The sequence below is a fragment of the Eupeodes corollae genome, chromosome 1 (genome assembly GCF_945859685.1).
Source record: "Eupeodes corollae chromosome 1, idEupCoro1.1, whole genome shotgun sequence".
Classification (NCBI taxonomy): Eukaryota; Metazoa; Arthropoda; class Insecta; order Diptera; family Syrphidae; genus Eupeodes; species Eupeodes corollae.
In genome coordinates this window covers 184,825,500-184,848,582 of record NC_079147.1, presented here as the reverse complement: position 1 = coordinate 184,848,582, position 23,083 = coordinate 184,825,500, and the positions used below count along the sequence as shown (strand labels likewise).

Here is a 23,083-nt window from a genome sequence, read left to right as displayed (position 1 = left end):
TTATTTTATTAAAATATAGAATTTGAGATTTATTCATAATTTAATGAGTCGCATTTAATAAAATTGTCTCGGATTTCAAGGAAAAAGAAATACCTAACCACTTTTTATGTCTATTCACATCATTTTCTCGACACTAATCCTACATAATTTATAGTCATAATAACTTATATGCTTAGATCTATAATTATATTTTAGAACTTAACTTTTTGTGTGCCACCTGTTGGCTACTTTCTTACAAAAGCCTAAAAACGTTTTGAAAAAGAAAAAGCTACGGGGAATAATTTTCGTCTTAGGCAATTTTTTGATAATTTTTATGTGCCCGGGTAGCTCAGTTGGTAGAGCGTTGGACTTTTAATCCAACGGTCCAGGGTTCAAGTCCCTGCTCGGGCGGTCTCTTTTTTTAGCATTTTTCTTTGTATGAGCAAAACAAGAGAACGAACCTGCATCATGTCAATTAGTTTAAATGAATAAAATAATAACAAATTTATGATAATCGTTATTATTAGAAAGATGATAAAATCAATTAATGAATAATTTTGCCAGATGGTGTTTCTGATAGGTGTTATTGATCTTTTGACTCTATCAAGTTCAAATAATCGTGCTTTTAAAGTTCTTTTGGAGATATTTTTAACTTCACATTGGAAGTTATTGTAATCAGTCTGATTTGTCGAAATAAAAATGTTGACATTTTGCGACATTTCACGGTACCTGGAATCTAAATCAAAGATTTTTAGAGAGGTGTCTGTCTGTGTGTAAGTGTGTCGTGAGATTGTACACCAGGGCGGATCCAGACTTTTAATCACACACTTAGATGAGTTTTTACTCACCGCTTAAAAATGTTATTTAATGTTTTGTAAAGGAGGCTAACAAAATTTAAATAACATAATGTGTAAATTTACCTTACATTTACAGATTTCATTACATTAGCACATAAATGTATGGAGTAGAGAACACAGCACCTTGAGCTACTAGACTAAGGTGATAACAACGCAAGACATTAATACAAGACAGAAGAGAAAGAACACAGAACAAAGAACAGAAAGAACAATTACTAAAGAGGCATTTTTAGTTATAAAATTATTTTAGAACACTGTTCTTACTATTTAATTTGGCCGACTCCCTACATATGAAAGCATTCCAAGATTCCCACAGGATTCTAAATATGCCACATTTAAGAGCTAAAACAAAATAGTTAAGAGGTTTTTAGGTGCATTTCACGCAGAAATGTAAGAAATTATTTTGAAACGCAGCTTTTTTTCGAAAAATAAAATATATTTATTTTTCAATTTCTATTAACGCGAAGAACGCTATATAAATTCAGGAGAGACGATCTGATACGACGAACCGTCGGGCTTTTTTTGACGCAGTTTTTGCGGACTCAATTTTCCTGAGTCTATTATTACTATCGCTATCAATATGCTTACTCGTATTTAGACCTCAAAGGAGACAATAAAGCTTACAAATCGTAGAAAAAAATGCTTGATTCTTGAATTTGTGGATAATAGGTGCATCGATGTACATAATTTCTCTAAAAAATTAAATTAAAACAAATTAAGGTAAACAAATAAGTTGGGAAGAAACACATTACACGTTCCGAGATCTCTTTTCAATTCAAATCTCAAGAGATTCAAAGCTTTTATATCAATAAATATGAAACGTTTATTATGTTTTTCAATTAGATAATAGTTTAAAACACTGTCACTCTTGCTGTTTTTGGACATTTATATTATTGAAATTCGTGTTTAAATCTAGTACTAGAGCATCCAAAGCAAATTCATTTCAAAAGTAGATTTATTTAATTTTAAGATCTTTTGTATTCAATAAGAAAATCAATTTGGAAAGAAATAAAATGCACCGCTGAGTCGCTAGAACTCGCTAATGTGTTCCAAAAAGTATGTTTAAAAAGATTTCCTATATTTTAAGATTTAAAAATATAACTTATTTTTTCGAGAATCATTTAAATTTTAAATTGTGTGTGTCTTTAAGCACTTAATAAAGTGATATAGACATACATTTTACATATAAATTTCGTTATCAAGTTTTGTTAACAAAGTTAATATATTTTATATCGACAAGAGCTTGCACAGAAAAAGTAGATTATTGAAATCGGTCCATTAGTTATTGACTAACTTACTTACTTAAGGTGGCGCTACAGTCCGGGGCGGACCTGGGCCTCAACCAACATGCGTCTCCAGTTTCGCACGTTAAGTTGGTTGAGGTCTTCTCCCACCCGGGTGCGCCACCTGAGTCGCGGTCTTCCTCTACTGCGCCGTCCCTCGGGATTGGATTCGAAGACCTTCCGGGCTGGAGCGTTGATGTCCATTCGCTCTACGTGACCTAGCTATCTAAGCCGTTGGACTTTAATTCTGTTAACTAGGTCAGTATCGCTGTACAGTCCGTACAATTCGTCGTTATAACTTCTCCTCCATTCTCCATCTATGCGTATGGGACCAAAAATCACCCGAAGAATTTTTCTCTCAAAGCATCCTAAGACGCTCTCATCTTACTTTGACAGGGTCAGCGCCATACATGAGAACCGGGATGATGAGTGTCTTATAGATGGTGATTTTAGATGCTCGAGAGAGGAGTTATTGAGAAAACTTAAAAATTTGAAGGTTTTATAACCAGTACCCTTTTTAAGCAATACCAAAATATGTTTTTTCTTGTAGAAAGAAGCCAAATTAAAAATACAAAATTAATAGAAAGTTTTTAAAAAAATCACATCTTTTTAAATTGACGAATTCTTATTCATGGCTTCTTCTTCAAAACCTGAATATTTTTTTAAAAATTCTAAATTGAATGAAAACAAAAATTTTAGTTGTTTTTGACAGCAAACCGCTTTTTGGTGAATGTCGTTAAATTACGAACAAATCTTTAGATGAAATCTTTACTAATACAACTTGACTGTATAATCTCTATTGCTCATATGACCCCCCCCCCCCCCTGAACCGTCTATTGTTCAAAAGTTGTGGAATTTATGCTGCGTTTTGGAATAGGGCTGAATATCCGATTCATATTATGTCCTTGGTCCAGTCTTCAGTTAAAATTAGTACTTTTAACAACAATGTTTAAGGAAGCTTGTAAAATACATATTGTCTTTTCATATACAAAAAATTTTGGGTCATGAGCCCTACGAGACCCTTCCTCCCCCTTTGGATCCGCCATTGGTTCTTCAACGAATATCTCTAGAACCCGTAAAGATATAACTTCTTCAAATACATTTCGTTTTACAAATAATAACACGAAAAGATACATAAAGGACTTTCAAACAAATTGAGTTGGTAAAGTTTGGTTGAGCCGAAATATCTCGCAAACCAATAACGTTAGCGACTTCAATTAAATTTTATACAAAATGATGCAACGTTAAACCAAAAAAAATGAATTAGCGGTTTCCTTTATGAATCAAAAATAAATAAATAATTTTGTTTACGTTTAGAAAATAAGCTGGGTCTTCTATAGCTCTTTAGATGAGTCTTCCTGACGCCAAACAGTACACTAAACAAAAATATGGCACATTTTAAGAGATTTTCCACAACTTAGTCAAACCTTTTTAGGTTCATGATTGCTATTGAACAAAGTTTTTCCTACTTTGACTCTAAATGGTTTTGTACATTCGTCTCTACTTAATGATGGTTTTTATGCGGTACGACTGTCTACGGGTTGATGTTTCCGAAGAAAAGTGTCAGAGTTTTTCAACTTTCCCGCAATATTTTGTCTTTGAATATGTGCAAACGCCTTTTTCAACAAATAGAGCAGTTTCGGTTATTCGTTGATAGGGGTAGCGAGTAGTTTTTTTGCCGCGAGGTCAACAGCGTCATTACCTTCAGTTCTCAGAGTCCGGGTATCCAAGCTAGTATAATATTTGTGTGGTGGTATAAGCAGTTGCTTAAAATTTGGATAGATTGACATTTATTTGTCACATTTTAACCCTTAAGTATACCAAATTTATCTGTTAAAAGCAGGGAATGCTCAGAGATTTGTTGAGCTACCAAAATAGCTTTGAAAATTGCAGTTAGCTCAGCAGTGTAGTATAGCTGTCTGCATAATTCTATTGAAAACTGAGGTTATTGACTAGTAGAAGATTGCACAGGTACACCAAAGGTCTTTCCTTTGCAAACCATCGGGGTAAGAAATTCTGTCTCCTCTAGTTTCAGCTATTAATTCTGCATAAAACCTTTTATATATTCTGTCGGAAGTATTTATTTTGTTTAAAAATTCGGAGCGACTAATATTGATTTGGAGAGAATTGCGTTTCCATGAAGGGATATTGTCGGAAACTCGGGGCGTGTCCGTATTGGAAGTAATTTTGAGCATTATTGAGGCCATGTTGTCCAGCGAAGATACCAAGCGCGTTTTTGTCTTTTTAGCTGACGTAAGATTTTGATCTATAATTTCGAAAAAAGGATGTGTTGCATTAACAATGACCTTAATCTTTAAAATATAGGTAAGGAATGGTGGTATGTCGTGCTTATACACTTCCTTTTCCTGCAGAAAAGTAGTATATCAATTTTCGATGGGGGTATAATAAAACTCTTTTTCGGACCAAATATGCATTGACAAGTCTTCTTGTGTTCAAGAGTATCAACAACCTAGATGTTATGGGAGCAAAACTTTGATATAATCGAGGTTGTAGTTTGACTACGAAAGTTCAATTATCAAGTAGTCAATGTATGCATTATAAAGGATGACTTAAAATGGTGAACCTTGTCATGTACCATTGTCTAATTTGAGTTTTGCTTTTTTCCAGTCATGCTAAGATCCAAGTCGATAAAATTCCATTAAAAACGCACATATTCTTGTTGAGGTCAGTATCGCTTTTTGGCAACCATCTTGTATGTGATTTTATCTTCACCTGGGCTACTTCCTTTTGCCAATTTCAAAACTGTTTTCAATTCTATCAATCTAATACTCAATAGGGGATCCAGGGGGGGTCGTAGCGGTCATGGGAGATAATTTGTTTTCTTTTTCGTAGGAATTCCCTTCAATTCAAAACTAATCGTATTGCGTTAGTCGATATGATCCCCATTATATTTTGAATTATATTTTTTTTATATGAAAACAATATTTGTATTTTACTTTCTTAAACTTTGTTGCTAAAAGTACAACTTTTAACTGAGGACTGGGCGAAGAACATAATAAATAATAAATCGGAAATTCAGCATAATTCATCAACTTTTGACCAACTGGCAATCGAGAGGGAGTCATATGAGCCATAAAGCTTATACAGGTAAGTTGTATAAGCAAAGATTTTATCTATAGCTTTATTATATTAGTAATTTAACGACATTCACCAAAAGTGTCCAAAAGAACTACAATTTTTGTTTTCACTCAATTTAGAATTTGAAAAAATTTTAGTAATGCTTTTAATTATTTGCATGAAAATTATTTCTAAGAAAAAGAGCAAATATTCAGGTTCTTAAGAAGAAACCTTGAATAAGAGATCATCAATTTTATATTAAGTTACCTTTGAGTTCCTTAAACTAGCCTTCAATTTTATTATTACATTTTTTTGACACACATAAATAGTGAATATTGAAGTGATTTTACTTTCGACTTTTTGGAAAATATTTTCAAGTTCTAGCGACCCGGCCGTGCATTTTATTTATTTTAAAATTAGTTTTTTGTTGAATGCAAAGGATCTTAAAAAATTAAGTGAATCTACTTTTGAAGTGATGTTGATGCTCTAGAACTAATATTAAACACGAATTTCAGTAATATACATACATAAATGTCCCAAAAACAGCAAAAGTCACACTTTTGCTAAACAAATGGCTTATTGAAAAACATTATCAACGGGTCATATCAGATTTCAAGTGAAAAGAGATTCTAAAACGTGTAATTTGTGAGTGCAACACAATCTTTCTTCCCAACTTATTTTTTAATTTAAATTTTTAGAGGAAATGTTCTTAAAAGCTCTTATTTCCTCAAATTCAAGAACCAAACATTTTTCCCTCTAAAATTTTTAAGTTTTGTTGACTACTTTAAGATCGACGAGTAAGCAGACTAATAGCCATAGTAATTACAGACTCCTGAAAATTGAGTTCAAAAAAACTTCGTCAAAAATGGCCGACATTTCTTCATATCAGATCCTCTCTTATTTTTTGGATTTTTTAAAAAGCTACGTTTCAAAACAATTTCTTACATTTCTGCTAAAATTGCAGCAAAAACCAACTAAACTATTGTGTTTTAGCTCTTAAATATCGCATATTAGAAAAATTTTTGAAAACTAGGAGTGCTTACATATGTAGGGAGTGATCCAAATTGAATAGTTAGACCATACTTTGCTGGACAACAGTGTTCTAAAATAATTTGATAACTAAAGTTGTCATTTTAGCAAATGAAATGTGTAAAGGTTAGGTTAATATACTCGTACACATTATGTTATTTAATTAAAAAACTTTTAAAAACGGTGAGTAAAAACTCATCTAATCGTCTGACCCCCTCCCCCCTGGTGAAAAGTCTGGATCTTTTTTTTTTAATTTAAGTGTCAGCGCAAGAAGTACAAGTTTTAAGTTAAGCTGCAGTAAAATTGACTAAAGCATTGTTCTTTTTAGAGCTTTAGAATTTTGAATTGGAATAAAACAAAGATGATTATATTTTTAATTGTCATGAAATTTACTTCATTATGAAGCAATCTTCTGACATTATAATTTAATTGGTTGGTTCATACGTTGTCTAAACTAGAAGTCCAATTTCTAATGACTTTCGTGGTGGTACATTTTCAAAAACGCTTCAAATGTTATCCTCTAAGTGATCAATCGATTCGGGATTACCGGCGTACACTAGCGACTTAACATATCCTTGAAGAAAATAGTTCAGCAACTTTAATTGCAAGAATTTAGAGGTCAATTGAATTGACCGTAAAGTAAAATTTTACAGTCACCTAACGTTGCCTTCATCAAATCAATTTTGGCGCGAGCTATGTGGTATGTTGCACAGTCTTATTGAAACCGCATCTTATACACATTATGAATCTTCAATTGACGAACGAAAAAGTCAGTAATTATGCCTGTACTATATCCGTCACTATTGATTGTAATGTTCTGGCCAGCATCGTTTGTAAAAAAGTACGGACTAATTAATTCAACAACCTATAAAACACACCTCATATCCAGTGTTTGTAGATTTAACAGGGTCTCACAGCAGTGTTTTTTAGGCACAATTTTTAGGCGTTTTTCAGGCTTAAATCTATAAATGTTGAAATGCCTCACCAAATTAAAAATTAATCACTTCTCAGCTGACAAAATGGCTGTTATTTAAAGAAAATCACAAATTTCATCTCGGAGCACTATCATAGACCTTATCTTTTACAAAGTCTTATTTTGTGGTGGATTAATAAAGTAGTTTTTCTTGTTAAGAGTCAAAAGATTACAGCTTCAAAAGTGACAGATCTGTTCCAATCGTTAGTTATTCAAAATTAAAATTAAACTTCTTAGAGGAAATCGAGAAGTTTTTGATTCGTAATACATTTCAAAAGATTTATTATAGAAAATAACCATTTAAATGCCAAAACAGTTTTCGTGTTAATTATTCGCTTAAATGAAAATATGATAACAAGAAAGCGTAGTATTGATTTAACACCAAATTCTTCCTTCAGAACTGCACCACAATGTCATTTAAAAATGAGATGCCAATTTTAAACCGTAAAACTTTTCACTCTAATAAAAAGTCCTTGTATATACATCGTCCGTACTTATTCCGACCCTGTCTTGAAAGCATTCCATCTATGCACTCCTAAATACTCAAAATAAAGGATCACGACCTTTAAGTGTCATGTTGAATATGGATGCTTGCATATTTTTCTGTTTCTGTTTATGACTTACTTCCTGTATAATCTGCCGATATTTAAATTTCAATACTCGCTCATATAACGTTGTCATCTCTTTAATATCCAATAAATTAAAACGAAATGAATACAAAAATAAACAAAGGAAAAAAAGGATAAATTATTCTGATGGGGGGCAAAAAGCAAAAGGAAAAGGATGATTCTTAAAAATGTCAAAGTGTACAAAATATTCTCGTCGATATGAAATTTCAAGGAAAAATTTGTCTCTATATGTACTTAAGTGTATGTAGGTACACACAAAATATCGTCCCTATATCTTTCGAACTCAGTTTATTCGAAAGTTCACAGCTATCGCTATCCAATCATCATCATCATCATCATCATCATCTACATCACCATTCTCGTTATCATGTTAAGAATCTTATTCATATCTCTAGTGTATAGATGGAAAGGATATATTTAGAAGCATCGATGTCGTTTTGCAATCATCTTCAAAGCTACAAAACGAAGATGACATCCACTTTACAAGATGACAAGAAGTATGAGTGTGGATCGCATTCTAGAGAGTGTGATTTTGCAAAGTGGAATGATGGGGTTGTTATTTTTTTTAAGAAGGGGTATAGAAAAGGGCGATATGAAATTCAAAACTCGATTGGTATCCCATATGACATATGAAATTATCAACAGCCTCGAGAACTAAATATCCTTTTACTACTTTGTATATAGGGACCACATATGGCAGAACAAATTTAACACTACAAACCATTGGTCAAGGATCAGAAAGTTAAATGTCAGTCTCTTAACGTCAAATGAATATTTACATATCTAAGGTGTTGTAATAATTCTGTGTAAACCAGGGCTTAACCCAAAAAACTTCTCTATCTAGCTCGATGTCACTGTATGCAGTCCGTATAGCTCGTCGTTCCATTTTCTCTTTAACTAATCTTCTATGTATACATAATCGGCTTCATCGGCTGCTTTCTTAATCTAAAGAAACAACGGTTAGCAAAAGTTATTCTTAGTTTTGTCTTAGCGCTGGTGTTCTATTCTGCATTTGTACCGGAGCTCAGGAGACAAAGCCCTTAACTACCTCAAAGTCTGTCGATGGTGACGTTTTGACCATTAAATTGCTATTCTAGGTCCTTTCTTGATTATAGCATGGATTTGTTTTTCTCTTATTAACTGCTACCTTATGTCTTAATACTATAAAAAGCCACATTGACATCAGGCTGAGTTCTTCGGATATATCAATGTCATAAGCATTTGGCAGTAATTGGACAGTCTTTTGAAAGATAGTATCTCCAGTGTTGACGTGAGAGCTCTGGACTATTCATTCTAGGACGTTGTTTAAGAAAGCACGAGATCTTATCTAAAGTCTATTTTGACATCAAAACTTTCGGTTAAGTTGTATCCAACACATATGGACCTTCGTGAACTCTCCATCTCCATAGTCAAGCGGGCAAGTTTGGCAGGGATTCCAAAACTAGATATTGCTCTAAACAGTTCGTTCCTACAAATGCCGTCGGTTCCTGTCTTAAAATCCATGAAAAGATGGTGGTGATTCAATGTGCTTGCTTTTTTTCCAGGATCGACTGTGGGCTTTCCTGGTCCAAGTCAAAACTGATAAGGAGCCATTAGGTTGTCAACGACTTGCTTTAGAGGTTCCCATCTTGCTGCAAAAAAAGTTTTGTAGGCGATGTTGAGGAGACTGATTTCTCCATAGTTGTTTCTAACGAAATTATTTCCAGCTACTTCGAAAAGCTCGGCGTTAAAGCCATCAAAGGAATCATCGAAGAGAAAGCTTCGGAGAAATTTAAAACTTTTATGGAACTGCCAGATGAAGCTATAGTTAATTTATTTTCAGCGAAATGATTTTATTTCCAGAAAAGATCAATGTTATAAAATCCTCTAACCCCTGTGGGCTTTTCTTTCTATTTGTTGTTGATAGTTTTTTCTTTAAATGGGATTTTAAGTCACTCCAAACCTGGAAAAAATTGTTGTTTTTTTTAGAAAATAGGTTTTTATTTAACTTGTCCTAATATTTAGCTTTTTCGACTCGATCATCTCTTTCCATGAGTGATGCCAGGAAGTCGAACCCAGTTTTAAGGCTATTAAAGAACAGTCGGAATTCGTATTTCATTTTAGAAATGATTGCTGTAAATTGCTCTTTCTACCCCTAAAAATGTTAATAATCTATTTATTTCAAACAAATATTCTAAATTTACCGACTACCGACTTTACAATCGTTACACATTCACATCGATGAATAATAGAATACGACTAAGCACTCTAGAGGACAATTCTTTCCGAAATCTTCATCTCTAGAACTTGCCTTATCAAAAGACACCGAGTGTTAGCGTATGCTTTAGCATTTGACATTTAATTTCACTCAATTACTGTCATGTGGAAATCCGTACACAAGATGGCAGCAGCAGCGCAGCAGCAACAGCAAAGCAGACAGCACAGTAGCAATACCAGCACCAGTGAAAGTGTCAGGCTTTGAGAGAGTTTGTGTATTTCAATAATCATTTTTGTTTTTGTCTCCTTTTTGTCCATACATCCATGTGAAGAATATTCAGATGATTTTTAAAACCCCAAACCCAGAAGAGACAAGCCCAATCGCTTCATACCATAATTGACTTTGACATAATTGAGTTCGCAGACTTTAGGAGCACTTTGATGCATATACGAATGTATATCCAACGCAGCTTTAAAGCTATGACGGAAAACCCATCACTCCAATGCCTATCTTCATTTCATACTTCATCCCGCATGTCACCATCATACAACTGATAGATAGAGGGACAGCCAGTAGATAGATTGTGGGTAGTTGAATGGGAACTTGCAACGTTGAGGTCTAGAGAGCTAGCAAAAGATAAAAATGTGGTTTTGGTTTGAAAGATTGAAAGTGATTTTGCTGCGTTGTCTAATTTATATGTATATATATGTACTCTGTACTTTCCATCAGTTAAGCGGATTTAAATTAGCCCTCTGTTGCCCTGCTCATGCCCCTTGATGGATGATACCTCCTCGCCATTATATAGGTTTAGGGTACTCTGGACTCGATGTGGTGTGGTGTTCTCGTTTTTAACTTTTTTGTTCATCAACTCTGAAGGCAGCTAATTTCTATTCAATTATGCAAATTAGATTGATTTTTATTTGGTGTGTGCTTAGGAGGAATTTTGTTCATCATTTAACCACCAGAGAAGAGCTGAAGCTGCTCAGAGCCAGCAAAGAGAAGAGAATGAGGATATCAATGCCTTTATATATGTTTAGAAGTCTCTGCATAGCACTCCCCAGCAAAAGTATCGGTTTAAGTAAAAACTCGTATCTTAAAATTTATTTTATTTTTTAATATTGCGTATATGCAATGGTGGTATAGATAGAGCTTGATTGGATGATGGCGATGATGGAGGAACGTATTGCCTCAACATACCTTCCTTATATGCGGTAGGTCTGTTAGAGGTAGGTTTTGCTTTTATAATTTTAGAAAAATCGTATTCTATTCAAAAATGTTAGGATATAATACTCGTATACAAAAATTGAAGTAATTTCCTGTCCTGTCAATTTCTGTTTTTGAAATTGGATTTGTGTGGAATATTTTCTTTTACATATATACATACAAAAGTCTGAACGAGCGAACCAACCGACAAAACGACCGACTGACGGACCAAATAAGACGTGGAGATAATTCTATTTGTGTTATATTTTGCACAATGTCTTTCTTGATTATGGTTCTATATCCTATTTTTTGGGTTATTACTATGGAATCTATATAAGAAGCAAGAAGGAAGTATATATACGGGTACATGTATTTTCTTGTATGGATGGTTTTAATATAAAATGATTCAAAATACCCAGAAGCGAATTAAGATGAAAATTAATTTCTATATAAATGGATATATGTACGAGTAGATGAATAGATAAATTTATGAGTTTAAAAATTTGATGATGCATAAATTATTAATTTTGGCATTTTTTTCACAAATTAGGATAATTGGGGAAAATGTTTAGAAAATTTCAATTAAATTTGGATCGGGTAAATCTTTTCCGGAATTGTTATAAAAACTTTGCCCGTTTTTAAAATTTCAGAAAATTAACTTCATTCAATTTGTCTCACCGATTAATTTCTGTTTAGCAGATTTTTCATTGTGGTTTGTTAATAATTGATATTTCACGGTTCTTATTTTAATAAACATGTGATTTTCAATCTGGCAATACTTTTTTTGGAGTTTGTCTTTTTGACAGCAGTCACTTGATTCACGCTAAGCTTGGTTCGCCATTTTATACTTTATCGACTTAAAACTAATTACTAAAATAATGGTTAAGTTCGCGGGATGCCAACGAAACAATTAATTTGTTGAAGAACAAGCCCGAACAATTGATGCCTTACTTACTTACTTAAGGTGCTAGGTCTCTAGCTAACTGTCTCCAGTTTCGCACGCCAAGTTGTTTGAGGTCTTCTGCAATCTGCAGTGTGATCTTCTTTTAAGGCGCTGGAGCTTTTATGCTGCTGCTATACAAGACAATAGTTCTGCCAATACTCACATACGGATCCGAGAACTGGATGTTTAGTAGAAGGCACTCCAACCACTTATTATTTTAATTGTTTGCCCTTTATAGAAGAACTATTCCGGAGAAGTTACAATCATAAACATTAAGCAATTTACCTCGAAGCAGATATTGCAAACAAAATTAAGTTCGATAAACTCTGGTGAGCTGGATGCCAAGTTTGAATGAACGAAGAGCAACCAGCCTAGAAAGCCCGTTGTAAAAAATTGTATGGTAGGCTAGAGCGTGGTAGGTCATGCCTACGTTTGGGGAGGTAGATCATTGGATTGGATTGGATGGGGTAGATCAAAACACCAGAAGCCTTAGGGTGTCCAACATGTTGAAGGGCGTTTTCTAGCGATAGGGCTATATAATGAAACTTGTTTAACAAAGCCACGGCCGAATCCCGGTCGTCGAGTCGATGATGATGATAATGATAATTCGTGCTCAATTGCTGCAAAAATTGCTTGAAAATTGGGCATCTTTGCTGAAATGTATTACAGCCATCTAAGCCCAAAATAATTTTTAAAACGTTACAATAAAAGCCTTTATTTCTTCTTGAAAAACGCGCGTCTAAAAAACATCATTTGTATTGCAACATTCATATTTATAAATCAATCGTAAGCTGTTTCTGTGAATTATGACTGTTATAAAACATTTTGACAATCACAGTGAAAAACCGGTTTATGAGTTCTAAATCATCTTAACTTATCTATGAGTCATTGAAAAACTAAAATTACCATTAAATTTTTCAATCAAATAATTTACAACAACATACAATCTTATTCATATTTTTAGTGAAGGAAATTCATATCACGTTTTCAAATAAAATTTAAAAGTTTTACCTTTCTTTTTTTAAATTGATAACTTATTTTGTTTTTTAACCTCATTTATATTCATGGTTAATAATTTTCCTGAAATCATTAATCATATTTTGCTTTAATAAATTCCTTTTTTACTTTGCGGTACACGTACAAATACTTAAAAATACCTATTACATATGAACATAACCACTTGCCGTTATAAATAAAATAAAAATATATTTCTATGGAACTGTAGTTCATTTAACCGTTGATGACAGCAAATCATCCTTGAGTGGTGACTAATGCTTGAAAATTTATACAAAAGTAAGAGGCAATTGTTGATGGGATGCGGCCCACATTGCTAACGATATAATACAAATTGTCATTCAATGAACATTGAAAAGTATGCAATACATAATTGAATGTTTGCTGTCTACATTCCACATTCTTGTAGTGTAGCTAAAGAAAGAATCTCTGTTTGTTTACAATCAAATGTTTCGGTACTTGTACTTAATTCAATTACCAAGAACAAAAATTTAATTTGTTTATTTTGTACCAAATACACAGCCATGACCTTAATTTAAAAAATATGGCCTATTCTTAGGCTTAATGTAGCTCAAATTAACAATTTTAAATGGGAATTTTTCAATATGAAATTTTTAATTTTTCTTTTTTTATTGATGATGAATATTACAGAAAAAGTTAAGAAATTTACCCAAAAATGTATTATGTTTGCTAAATATTTAATTTCCACTTTGTATCATCATCAAATTAACTGCTTTTGAACTGTAAACTTCATTTTTAATCATTACTTTGACTCGTTAATAACACAATGTTGTATTCTTTCGTTTACCCTCCATAGAAACAGTATCTTAATTATACCTTTATGCCTTCTTTTTAAATTGAGAGTATTAGAATTTAATTTGTTCTTAACACCACCTGGCATCGGCCTCTTTAGCTCAGTGGCAGAGCACTGGTCTTGTAAACCAGGGGTCGTGAGTTCAATCCTCACAGGAGGCAATAATATTTTTTTTTATTTGCGGAGTCGTCAGCAAAACATCAACAATAATATTTAAAAAACATATTATTTTTCTACATAGTTTTAATTTTCTGTAGGCTTGCTTTGGTATTTGTAGGCAGTCGTATAAACGTGTTTTGAATAAATATAGTTCAAAATAATGCAAAGTGGCTCCAACGACTAATTGTGCAAATGAAATATAAATTTTCATAATGCATTTTCTCCAAGAAAACGTATGGAGCGTGTAAAACCTTATAACCATTTTAAGTAAGCCAAAATCACAAGTTAAGCCATTAAACAGAAAAATAATATTAAAAGCAAAAGCAACTCTATAATCACACATTACAAAACACTTAACCTTTAGTACTTGTCCCTTATCGTTTTGATTTATTGGCTTCTTGAAGGCGTTGAGGTATTGAAGCGACTTTTTCTGTGTTTTAAGCGTCTTAAGGCATGACCACCACCCTGCTGTACAAGATGTGTGCTTTGGGAAGCTGTCCTGGCAGGAGGTGAAATTGTCTTGTACTCCAAGCTCACTGACACTGGACCTTAAATGTTGTTGCAAATATTGATGTTAGCCATTTGATTAATTTTGATGTTAGCTCCGAAAACCATAACTTACAACACATCCTCATTCCATGAAAAACCCATCGCCACGCTTCACAATAGCTCGAGTTTAGATTTATTAGAAAAATCTTCATTTGCTTTCCGACATACATAAATTCTTCAATTCTGACTTCTAAGTAAAGTAAACGAATTTGTTATTGATATTTTACTCCAATATCGAAGGTACTGTCAACTAAAGTCATCTTATGTGTAAAATTTACTTTGTACATATTTTGAAAGCTAACCTAATTTAGGTTAGGTAAATGGTCAGCCGATTGATTTAGTTACCACCACACTTAGATCAATGTAGATACCTAGTGATATTCTGAGAAGAGAGTGCTTAACCTATAATTCTATGTGTTGTAAATTTTCAGCCACATAAAAGTCAAAACCAAAGAAACTGTTTCCTGAAAAGTTTCCTAGTTCGCAAAGACTACCAAAGAAGTATTTTCCTAAAAATTTGTTCCTTGTAAAGGACATGCTAGGCATATGTTGTAAAAAGTGTACTCTAGCTCTTCCTCGTCCAACAAGACGCAATTTCTTCCTGTGGTATCCTATAAGGTTTTGGTTGGTTACTATGCTCACAAGTAATCGTTGATATTTTTGTCGAGGTGAATAATCGAAGGAGATCTTATTTTGTCAAATTTGGGCCATAATTTCCTGGCTGTGGAAGAGGTTTCGAGGCTTTTCCATATCACGATAGTGCCATCATTGAGACATCTTTCACAGCGGGTGTTATTGTCAATTCTATGGCTTAGACACTGCTTTGATGGGGGAGCATGAAAGAGTTGGCCAGGTCAATTGTTTCTGAAAATAAACCAGCACCAGATCAGATAAGGAGTCATGCAGCCTGTGCTCACATTGTTCCCTAAGTATTCTTGAAAAATCTATGCATGACTTATTTGCCTATTTTTCCAGCTACTGGTTTGACTGAGCCGTAGGGTCCCGGTTGCAAAGGTTTCTTGTATTTTTGGATGTAAGAGATTGAATATTGCTTCCAATCCCGACATGACACTTCTTGTATCTTTGCAAGGGTTTTAAGATTTGTAGCTCTTTCCAGAGCCTTCCACAATATTATGTTATAAGTAAGCAGACACAATATGAATTAAGGACTTAGTTCACAGTTTCTACTAAAGATCCCTAGATATTTGGCATGTTCTGATATTTTGAGTGTGGTTTCATTGATTCTAGGAATTACATACTCTAGGTTCGTGCTCCTATTTGTAAAAAGTATACTTAGTCTGTTTTAATCGACAAGCTACAACTTTTTGTTCAGCTGCAGACCCTTGTTAAGGTTTGTATCAGTTGTTCGCTTATAGTTTTTTATCAATACTTCTGTTTCTTAAATCTGAAATTGTTCATACAAAAATGTCCCTTGACAACTTTTCAGTTAAGCTCGAAATTTCTGATCATTAGGAATAAATTTCTGTGTGTATGCTACTCTAAAATGTCAACAAACTTACACAAATGTCTTGTTTTGATTGTTATTAAGTATTCTAATGAAACATTTGTTTCTTTTACCTTTGCAGAATAAGTATTAGACGGTTTTTGGTTAGAAATAAATACAGAAAGAGAGGCAAGAAAGAAGCTATAAAACAAAAGGCAAACAAAAATTATAATGACAGACTCGTTGAAATTGGCAGAAATGCAACGCACTAGCATTGAATTCGAAAGACAACGACATCTGGCGAATTGGTTTATAAAAAGCAGTCCACATATGGCAACGCCTACGAGTCCAATGAATGGCAGCGGTAAGCTTTCTTTTTTAATTGCTCATATTGAATTATTTCTAATAATTTAAAAAATATATGGTCTTCGGCAGGTGCTCCACCAACTAACGGTGCTGCTAATCCATCATCCTCCACCACCAATAACACCACACAACAACAACTAACAACTTCAGGGAACGGTACAAAAAACGGAACAATCACCACAACGAATCCGTTGTTTTTTATAATGCCTAACAGCAATGCCAACCACCATCACCAACAAGCGGCTGCAACAGCAACTGGCGGAGTTGGGAATGGTAGTGCGGTCGGTAAACAGAACGCGGGCGGTGTTGGCGTTGGTACATCATCTCATCATTCACATCATCATCCAGGAATGGGTGGTAATTTAGTTGTGTCTAGTAGATCACAGATATTTACCTCACAAACAAATTTACCACTTCAAATTTTAACTGCATCCTCAGCCCAGGAGGGACGTAAGCCAAAGCTGCGACGTTTCAATTCGCATGATACCTCGGCGAATATGTTTTCAGTGGCGGACTTTGAGAATGCGAGACTGGCGCGACGGAATGAAATTGAATTGAAACAGCGAATGCAACAGCAGCGGATGAAAATGAATTCCCTTAGTTCAGGCGGTGACTGCTCAACAGGTGATAGTAAAGGATCTAAGTACAGTAATGATGTAAGTTTTTTTTAAATTTATTTTAAACATTTTTGTAATGAAATTGTTTTTATTTTATTTTTAGTCCCAAACAGATCCTTTACCAGCTGAAGTATTTCTTGATCGATACTCGCTTCCGCGAGTCGTTCGGATCTCATATAAAATGAAATTTAGTCATGAGACTTTGCAATCATCATCGTCGAATGGTTCGTCAACATCGACGCAGTCTTCAACTGCATCGTCATCGGCTTCGGTGGGACAAAGCAATAACAATAATAATAATAACAACAACAATAATAATCATGCCAGTGGCAACAACAAAAGCAATAGTGATTTTTCAAAAGAGAATGGTGAACTGTTTTTGCTATATCGGCTTATACAACAGAGGCACCTTTATCATGGTCATAATGCCAAAACTGGGGCTGCGAATCGCAAAAAAGGAGTTATAATACCACAAGAGTTTCCAGGTAAGAAAAGATTTTTATTTTTTTAAAAGATAAATTAAGTACCTAATGTAAAAGCAACAGCTCCCTAAACTCTAAAGTAAAGGCTATGAAAAAATGTTGAATTTGGGTTTAAAAAGCTACAAAAACCTTTTTTTTTTTAAATGTGGAGCGTTAAGTGCATATAATATGATGTAGTCTAATTTTAGCGGAAAAATGAATAACAAAAAAATAGATGAGTTACAAAATCGGAGTTTGGGGGTTATCTAGTTCGAGATAATTTAAAATTCCTGAAAATGTTCTATTTTTAAGTTTTTTATTTTGTTGTGTTTTGGAAGTTCACTTTTGAGGTAACTTTCTTACCAAAAAAAACCTTAAATATTTTCGAACCCGTATGAGCTATAAAAATCAATCACCATTTTTGTAGTAGGTTTTAACAATTTGTATGCGTTATACGATAGTTAAGCGCTCCAATTTCGTAAATATCAGGCTTTCAAAAAAAAGGCTAGTTTTACAACTTAGTTTGACAGATGTCGAATTCCAGCCCAATACTTTTGAAACCGCAAAATGGATAACCATTTATAGTTTGTATACTACAAGTACAATCAAGTAAAAAATGGTTTTTAACTATTTTTCTTATCTTCCATAAGCCCTGAGCATAAATCAAGTGACAGCTGTCAAATAGACTCCGAAAAAAGTATGTCCAGATTGAAAACCACACGTCTAAAAAAAATTGCATTTATTTATTGTTTCTTTTTGAAACATTGCACTGAAAAAAAAATTTTAAACTCGAGATTTTAATCAAACATGACATTAAGCCCTGTCGCCATTTTATCGTAAGGAAACTAAATTTTCGAAATTTGCTAGTAACACATGAAGCTTTGAAGATTGTTGTCATTCTTAGCTTAACCATAATTAATTATTTCCAATTCTTACTTAGGTTAAAAGTGGTTTCAATAAACGGCAGTAAGCTTTTGATTTCTCCTTACGATACAATTTATTTTGGGACTTACGATAAGTTGGCGTAAATGGCTCGATATTACGATGGCAGAAAAGTCGAAAAAGTGCAAGACCGGATCCAGACTTTTTAATGATTCACGCGCTTAAAATATACACGAAATTTGACTTATCGCTTAAAAATGCAATACAAAAAAATAGTGTCATTTTCGATCATCAAAAATCATCATAAATTTGAAAATTTTACTATCGACAACAGCTTGCATTGAAAACAAGATTATTAAAATCTGTTGATTAAGTTCTAAAAAAATTTTAAAACAAATTAACGGCTTTATGAGGGGTACCTTTCTGGAGCTATTCCAAAATATGTTTTTCTTGTAGAAAGAAGCCGAAATAAGAAAAAAATTAGAGAAAGTTCTAAAAAAATCTATCGGGTCATTTCTGAAAAAATCCGAATTTACAGTAATGCAATAGTTCACTATTAATGTGCATACAAAAAATAAGTTGGAATGAAAGGCTAGTCCCAGGAATTTAAAGGCAACTTAATATAAAATTGAAGATCTTTTATTCAAGGTTTCTTAAAAACCTGAATATTTGCTCTATTTCTTGGAAACGAATTTTATAAAAATAATTTAACTTAAGTTACAAACGTTTTAAATGTTTGGTGAATGTCGTTAAATTACTAACAAATCTTTACTTATACAACTTAACTGGATAAGCTTTATGATTTATATGACCCCCCCTGGATCGTCAATTGCTCAAAGTTTGATGAATTCTTGCTAAGTTTTTGAAATAGGGCTGAATGTCAGATTCATATTGTGTTTTTGATCTAGCAACAAAGTTTAGAAAGTAAAATGCTTATTTTGTTTTCATATAGAAAAAATAAATAATTCAAAATATAATAGGGGCCATATCCATTAACTAAATACGATTAGTTTTGAATTGAATAGAATTCCTACAAAAATGCAAACAAATTATCTCCCAGGGTGGGTCGCATTTCAGACTTTTTTTTTGTTTGTACTCCCGCATTGTCCTTGTTTATTTACTTGACTGATTTTTTATTTAATTTAATCTTTCTGTTAACCTTCCTCAAATACCACCTTTCTTAATCCAATATTAAAATTGCCACAGTTTTTCCTTCTTCCGTTTTTCGAGAACAGCGCTTATGCTCATTGCCTAAACGATTTTTTAAGTCTCCTAAAACCCCAAGTGTTAAATCTTTATTTAAATCACTTCAATTTACATTTGTCTTGTTCCATTTATTTATTGTTTACATTTTTGTTGTTCAAAGGGTGAGAGCATAAAAAGTCTTCTTTTTTCCATTTACTTTAAACATTTTTAATAAGAAATTAATTAAGAAATAATTATAATAATGTACCACATTTGAGCAACCTACACCTACCCTGTACCCTAGTATAATAATGAAATTTGCATTACAAAACATTAAAAACAATGCGGCAATTTCACACAACCAACAACAACAACAAAATTCAGAACACATTACATAAAATCTTGTAACGAAAAATTAAAATTTAATTTTTCAATTACGCAAAGCTTGAGGAGAACAAAAACAAAAGAAAAATCATCCAGGAAGAGTCTTTCCACTTTAGTGATAAATATACAAAAATTAAAAAACAAAACCCAAAGTGATGTGTGTATAAAATGTGTGGTTGTGGGAAAACAATGTATAAAAGAATTATTTAGAGAAATAACAATGAACATTAAAAAAAAAGCTGAAAACACCATCTCCAACTCCTAAAACCCAGGTGTATGGTTAAAACAGAACAACACGACACAAGACCACAAGAGCACACACATTGTCTGTGTGTAGAATAAATCATATGGGCAACAACCCAGGGATGGATTTTGTCAAAAATGAAGTGAGAATTGAAGGAAATAATTTCAAGACCCTTTAAATGAACTTCATTCAAAAAAATCGTTAAAATAATAACTATTTTCTCTTATCTAAAACGGATCTGAGCCAAATGTCCCAACTTCTGAACATTATGCTAAAACTTGTATTGTGTCTAGGAAAATTAAATATTCCCGATGAGGTTACCTTAAATCCATGTCATAACATTTTGTGCAACCAGAAGTTAAAGATTAAGCAGAAAGAAGTGAATTTGCTGCATCAAGGAAACCATTTATTCATCGAAACTGTAAAAAAGGACAGTCTTATCTTCAAATTATATTAACTGCTAGATGCTTCGGATTTGTCCGACGGCGCGCAAAAAATGTTGCAATTCTTCTTCTGTTATAACTGTTATTTGAAAAGCAGTCATTTGTCCAAAACTTGAACAGGTGCTTCTAAAACAAGTCTTAGTCTTTTGGAAAGAATTAAAAAAAGTTCTTTGAAATATTAGGATTACTATAAGCGAAACTTTTACATCACTCAATATTTCATGGTTTTCATAGTTTTACCCAAGTTTTTACAAACAATGTATTGTCGAATTAGCCTCCCTCAAACAATTCAGCCGCAATACTTGCACTCCCGAAAATGCTCATCAGTCTACCCTTCAGGCTAATTTCGGACGTACTGTCAAGTAGAGAGATTATCTTTCTACCGGCACACCGAGAAGATAGAATAGTTCACCCAACTTTGTTTTTCGCTCGCGTTCTAATATTCAAAATTTTAGGCCATCTTAGTCTTTTACCCTTTTGGCTATGTCTACGTTGTGGTACAGTCTTTACTGCTCGTCGTTGCATCTTCTCCTCCACTTCCCTTCCATGCAAACGGGACCGTAGATCACACGAAGAACTTTTCCCTCGAAACGACCCAAGGTGCTTTCATTCGCTTTTGTTATATAGCCCATGCGTTTGCACCTTATAGCAGGACGGGGATGATGAGGGTCTTATATACCGACACTTTGGTCCCTCCAGAGAGGGCTTTGCTTTCTTAGACAAAAGAAACAGCGTTCGTTTGATCTCAGCGATGTTATTGTTTTCGGGTTTCAAAGCGGAGCCTAGGTAGACGAATACCTTAACTACCTTAAAGTAACGTTTGTCGATTGTGACGTTTTGACCGAAACTGTGGTGTTGTAAGTCCTTTTTTGACGACAGCATGTACTTTGTTTTGCCTTGATTAAGGTTGGTGTCACAGATAAACATAAACGAATACAAGGAAATTACATTATGCACCCTTAATATTCGTCAAGCTTCGTTTAGTTTTCGTTCTTGAATAAGGATAGTTTAATAAGATGCTGTAAAATCCTACTCATAGCCGAGACTGCGCCTAAACTTTAAAATTCAGAAAGAGTTCTGAATTCGTTTAGTTATTTTTTTTTTATTTAAAGAAAATGACGAGGTTAATTTTTATCAAAGGTGGTTGTTTCTTTTTATTCATTATTTCAAACGTTAACGACCATACAATTGAGTTTCTAGTTTTACGGCAGAACTATGTATTTTAAAATGATTTCGAATTATAAGTTTTGGCGTGAAAGGAAGGTTGGAAAAATTCTTATTAAAGGTGATAACAGAATTTTCGTCTGCATACCCGTACATGATAGTGATCGCGTTTCTAAAAAAAGGCCGAAAATTGAAATGGGAAGGGAAACCACTCCAAATGTATTGCATCTTGAAGCCTACGACCCGCTGATCTCAAATATGTTTACGACTGAATTTGTCTATAAAGCGTTTTTTGGATGATTGATTTTTGACGCCTACGACTCGCTGATCTTAAATATGGTTTCAGCTGAATTTGTTTAAAAAGCGTTTTTTGTTTTTTTTTGGACTTTTCTGAAAACACTTGAGATTGATCGCATTCTAAAACCCTCGATTTCCTGAGTTCGAATATCACCGGTTTTTTAATCAAATCTTTAGATAATAGACGTAGCTAATAAAATATATCACAATCGAAAACTCCATTCAAAATTGTGTTCCAAATTTTTGAAAAACTCAAAACTCGAAAAAAAATTTCAATATAATTTTGCCATAGAATTAGTTTTGAAGAAACAAACAAAAATTTGCTTTAGTCAAAGTAGCACGTACTCATTAATATTTAATAAACTTTATTAATAAATGTTCCAAAGTATTCCACTGCTTTTTTCTTCTTTATTTTAATTTTATCGAATACTTGCTTATTTTGAATTTTGCTTATACCAGTATTTTCAATTCTTAAATGAAATGATCTTTGATAAGTTATCATTTAAAAAGTTTAGATAAAATTGCAGTAACTTTCGCTAAGTGCTTGTCATTTTGTTTCGCTTCTGTTTCACTTCCAAGCCTAGTACGCTGCTGATGCGAAACAAAAATTCCCATACAAAAATGACATGACGAAATCATAAACAAAAAATTTCGCTGTGCTTTTCGTTTTTCAGTACGCTGCTGAACGACGAAATGTGTCATTTTAGTGGATAGCTGTACTTGATTTCTTAATACAATTCTCCACTCTTCGTTCTCAATTTAATTGCCCGGCATATTAGTTGCTTGCGAAATTTTGACGTTTAATTTTTTTATTGAAAAAAAAAATTGATTACTCCTGACCTTCGGTGTTTTGACTTTGATTTAATTTGATTTAAAATTTAAAATAAAA

At 33.3% G+C, this 23,083-nt stretch overlaps 1 protein-coding gene and 2 non-coding genes across 9 annotated transcripts in view; all 3 read left to right on the top strand.

Annotated features, from left to right (window-relative positions):
* LOC129953876 (probable serine/threonine-protein kinase DDB_G0286465) overlaps positions 1-23,083 on the top strand; it is a 386,722-nt gene that overhangs the window by 346,300 nt on the left and 17,339 nt on the right. For 6 of the 7 annotated variants that reach the window (XM_056067400.1, XM_056067398.1, XM_056067399.1 and 3 more), the window contains 3 exons: positions 16,294-16,515; positions 16,587-17,173; positions 17,238-17,619. In XM_056067400.1, coding sequence (XP_055923375.1) covers positions 16,383-16,515; positions 16,587-17,173; positions 17,238-17,619 — 1,102 coding nt within the window. In that variant the 5' untranslated portion in view covers positions 16,294-16,382. The remainder of the gene's footprint in view (positions 1-16,293; positions 16,516-16,586; positions 17,174-17,237; positions 17,620-23,083) is intronic. The other variant, XM_056067403.1, reaches the window with a different exon arrangement.
* On the top strand, positions 318-390 carry Trnak-uuu (transfer RNA lysine (anticodon UUU)). Its single transcript has one exon. It is a non-coding gene; the product is annotated as a tRNA-Lys (tRNA).
* Trnat-ugu (transfer RNA threonine (anticodon UGU)) lies at positions 14,089-14,160 on the top strand. Its single transcript has one exon. It is a non-coding gene; the product is annotated as a tRNA-Thr (tRNA).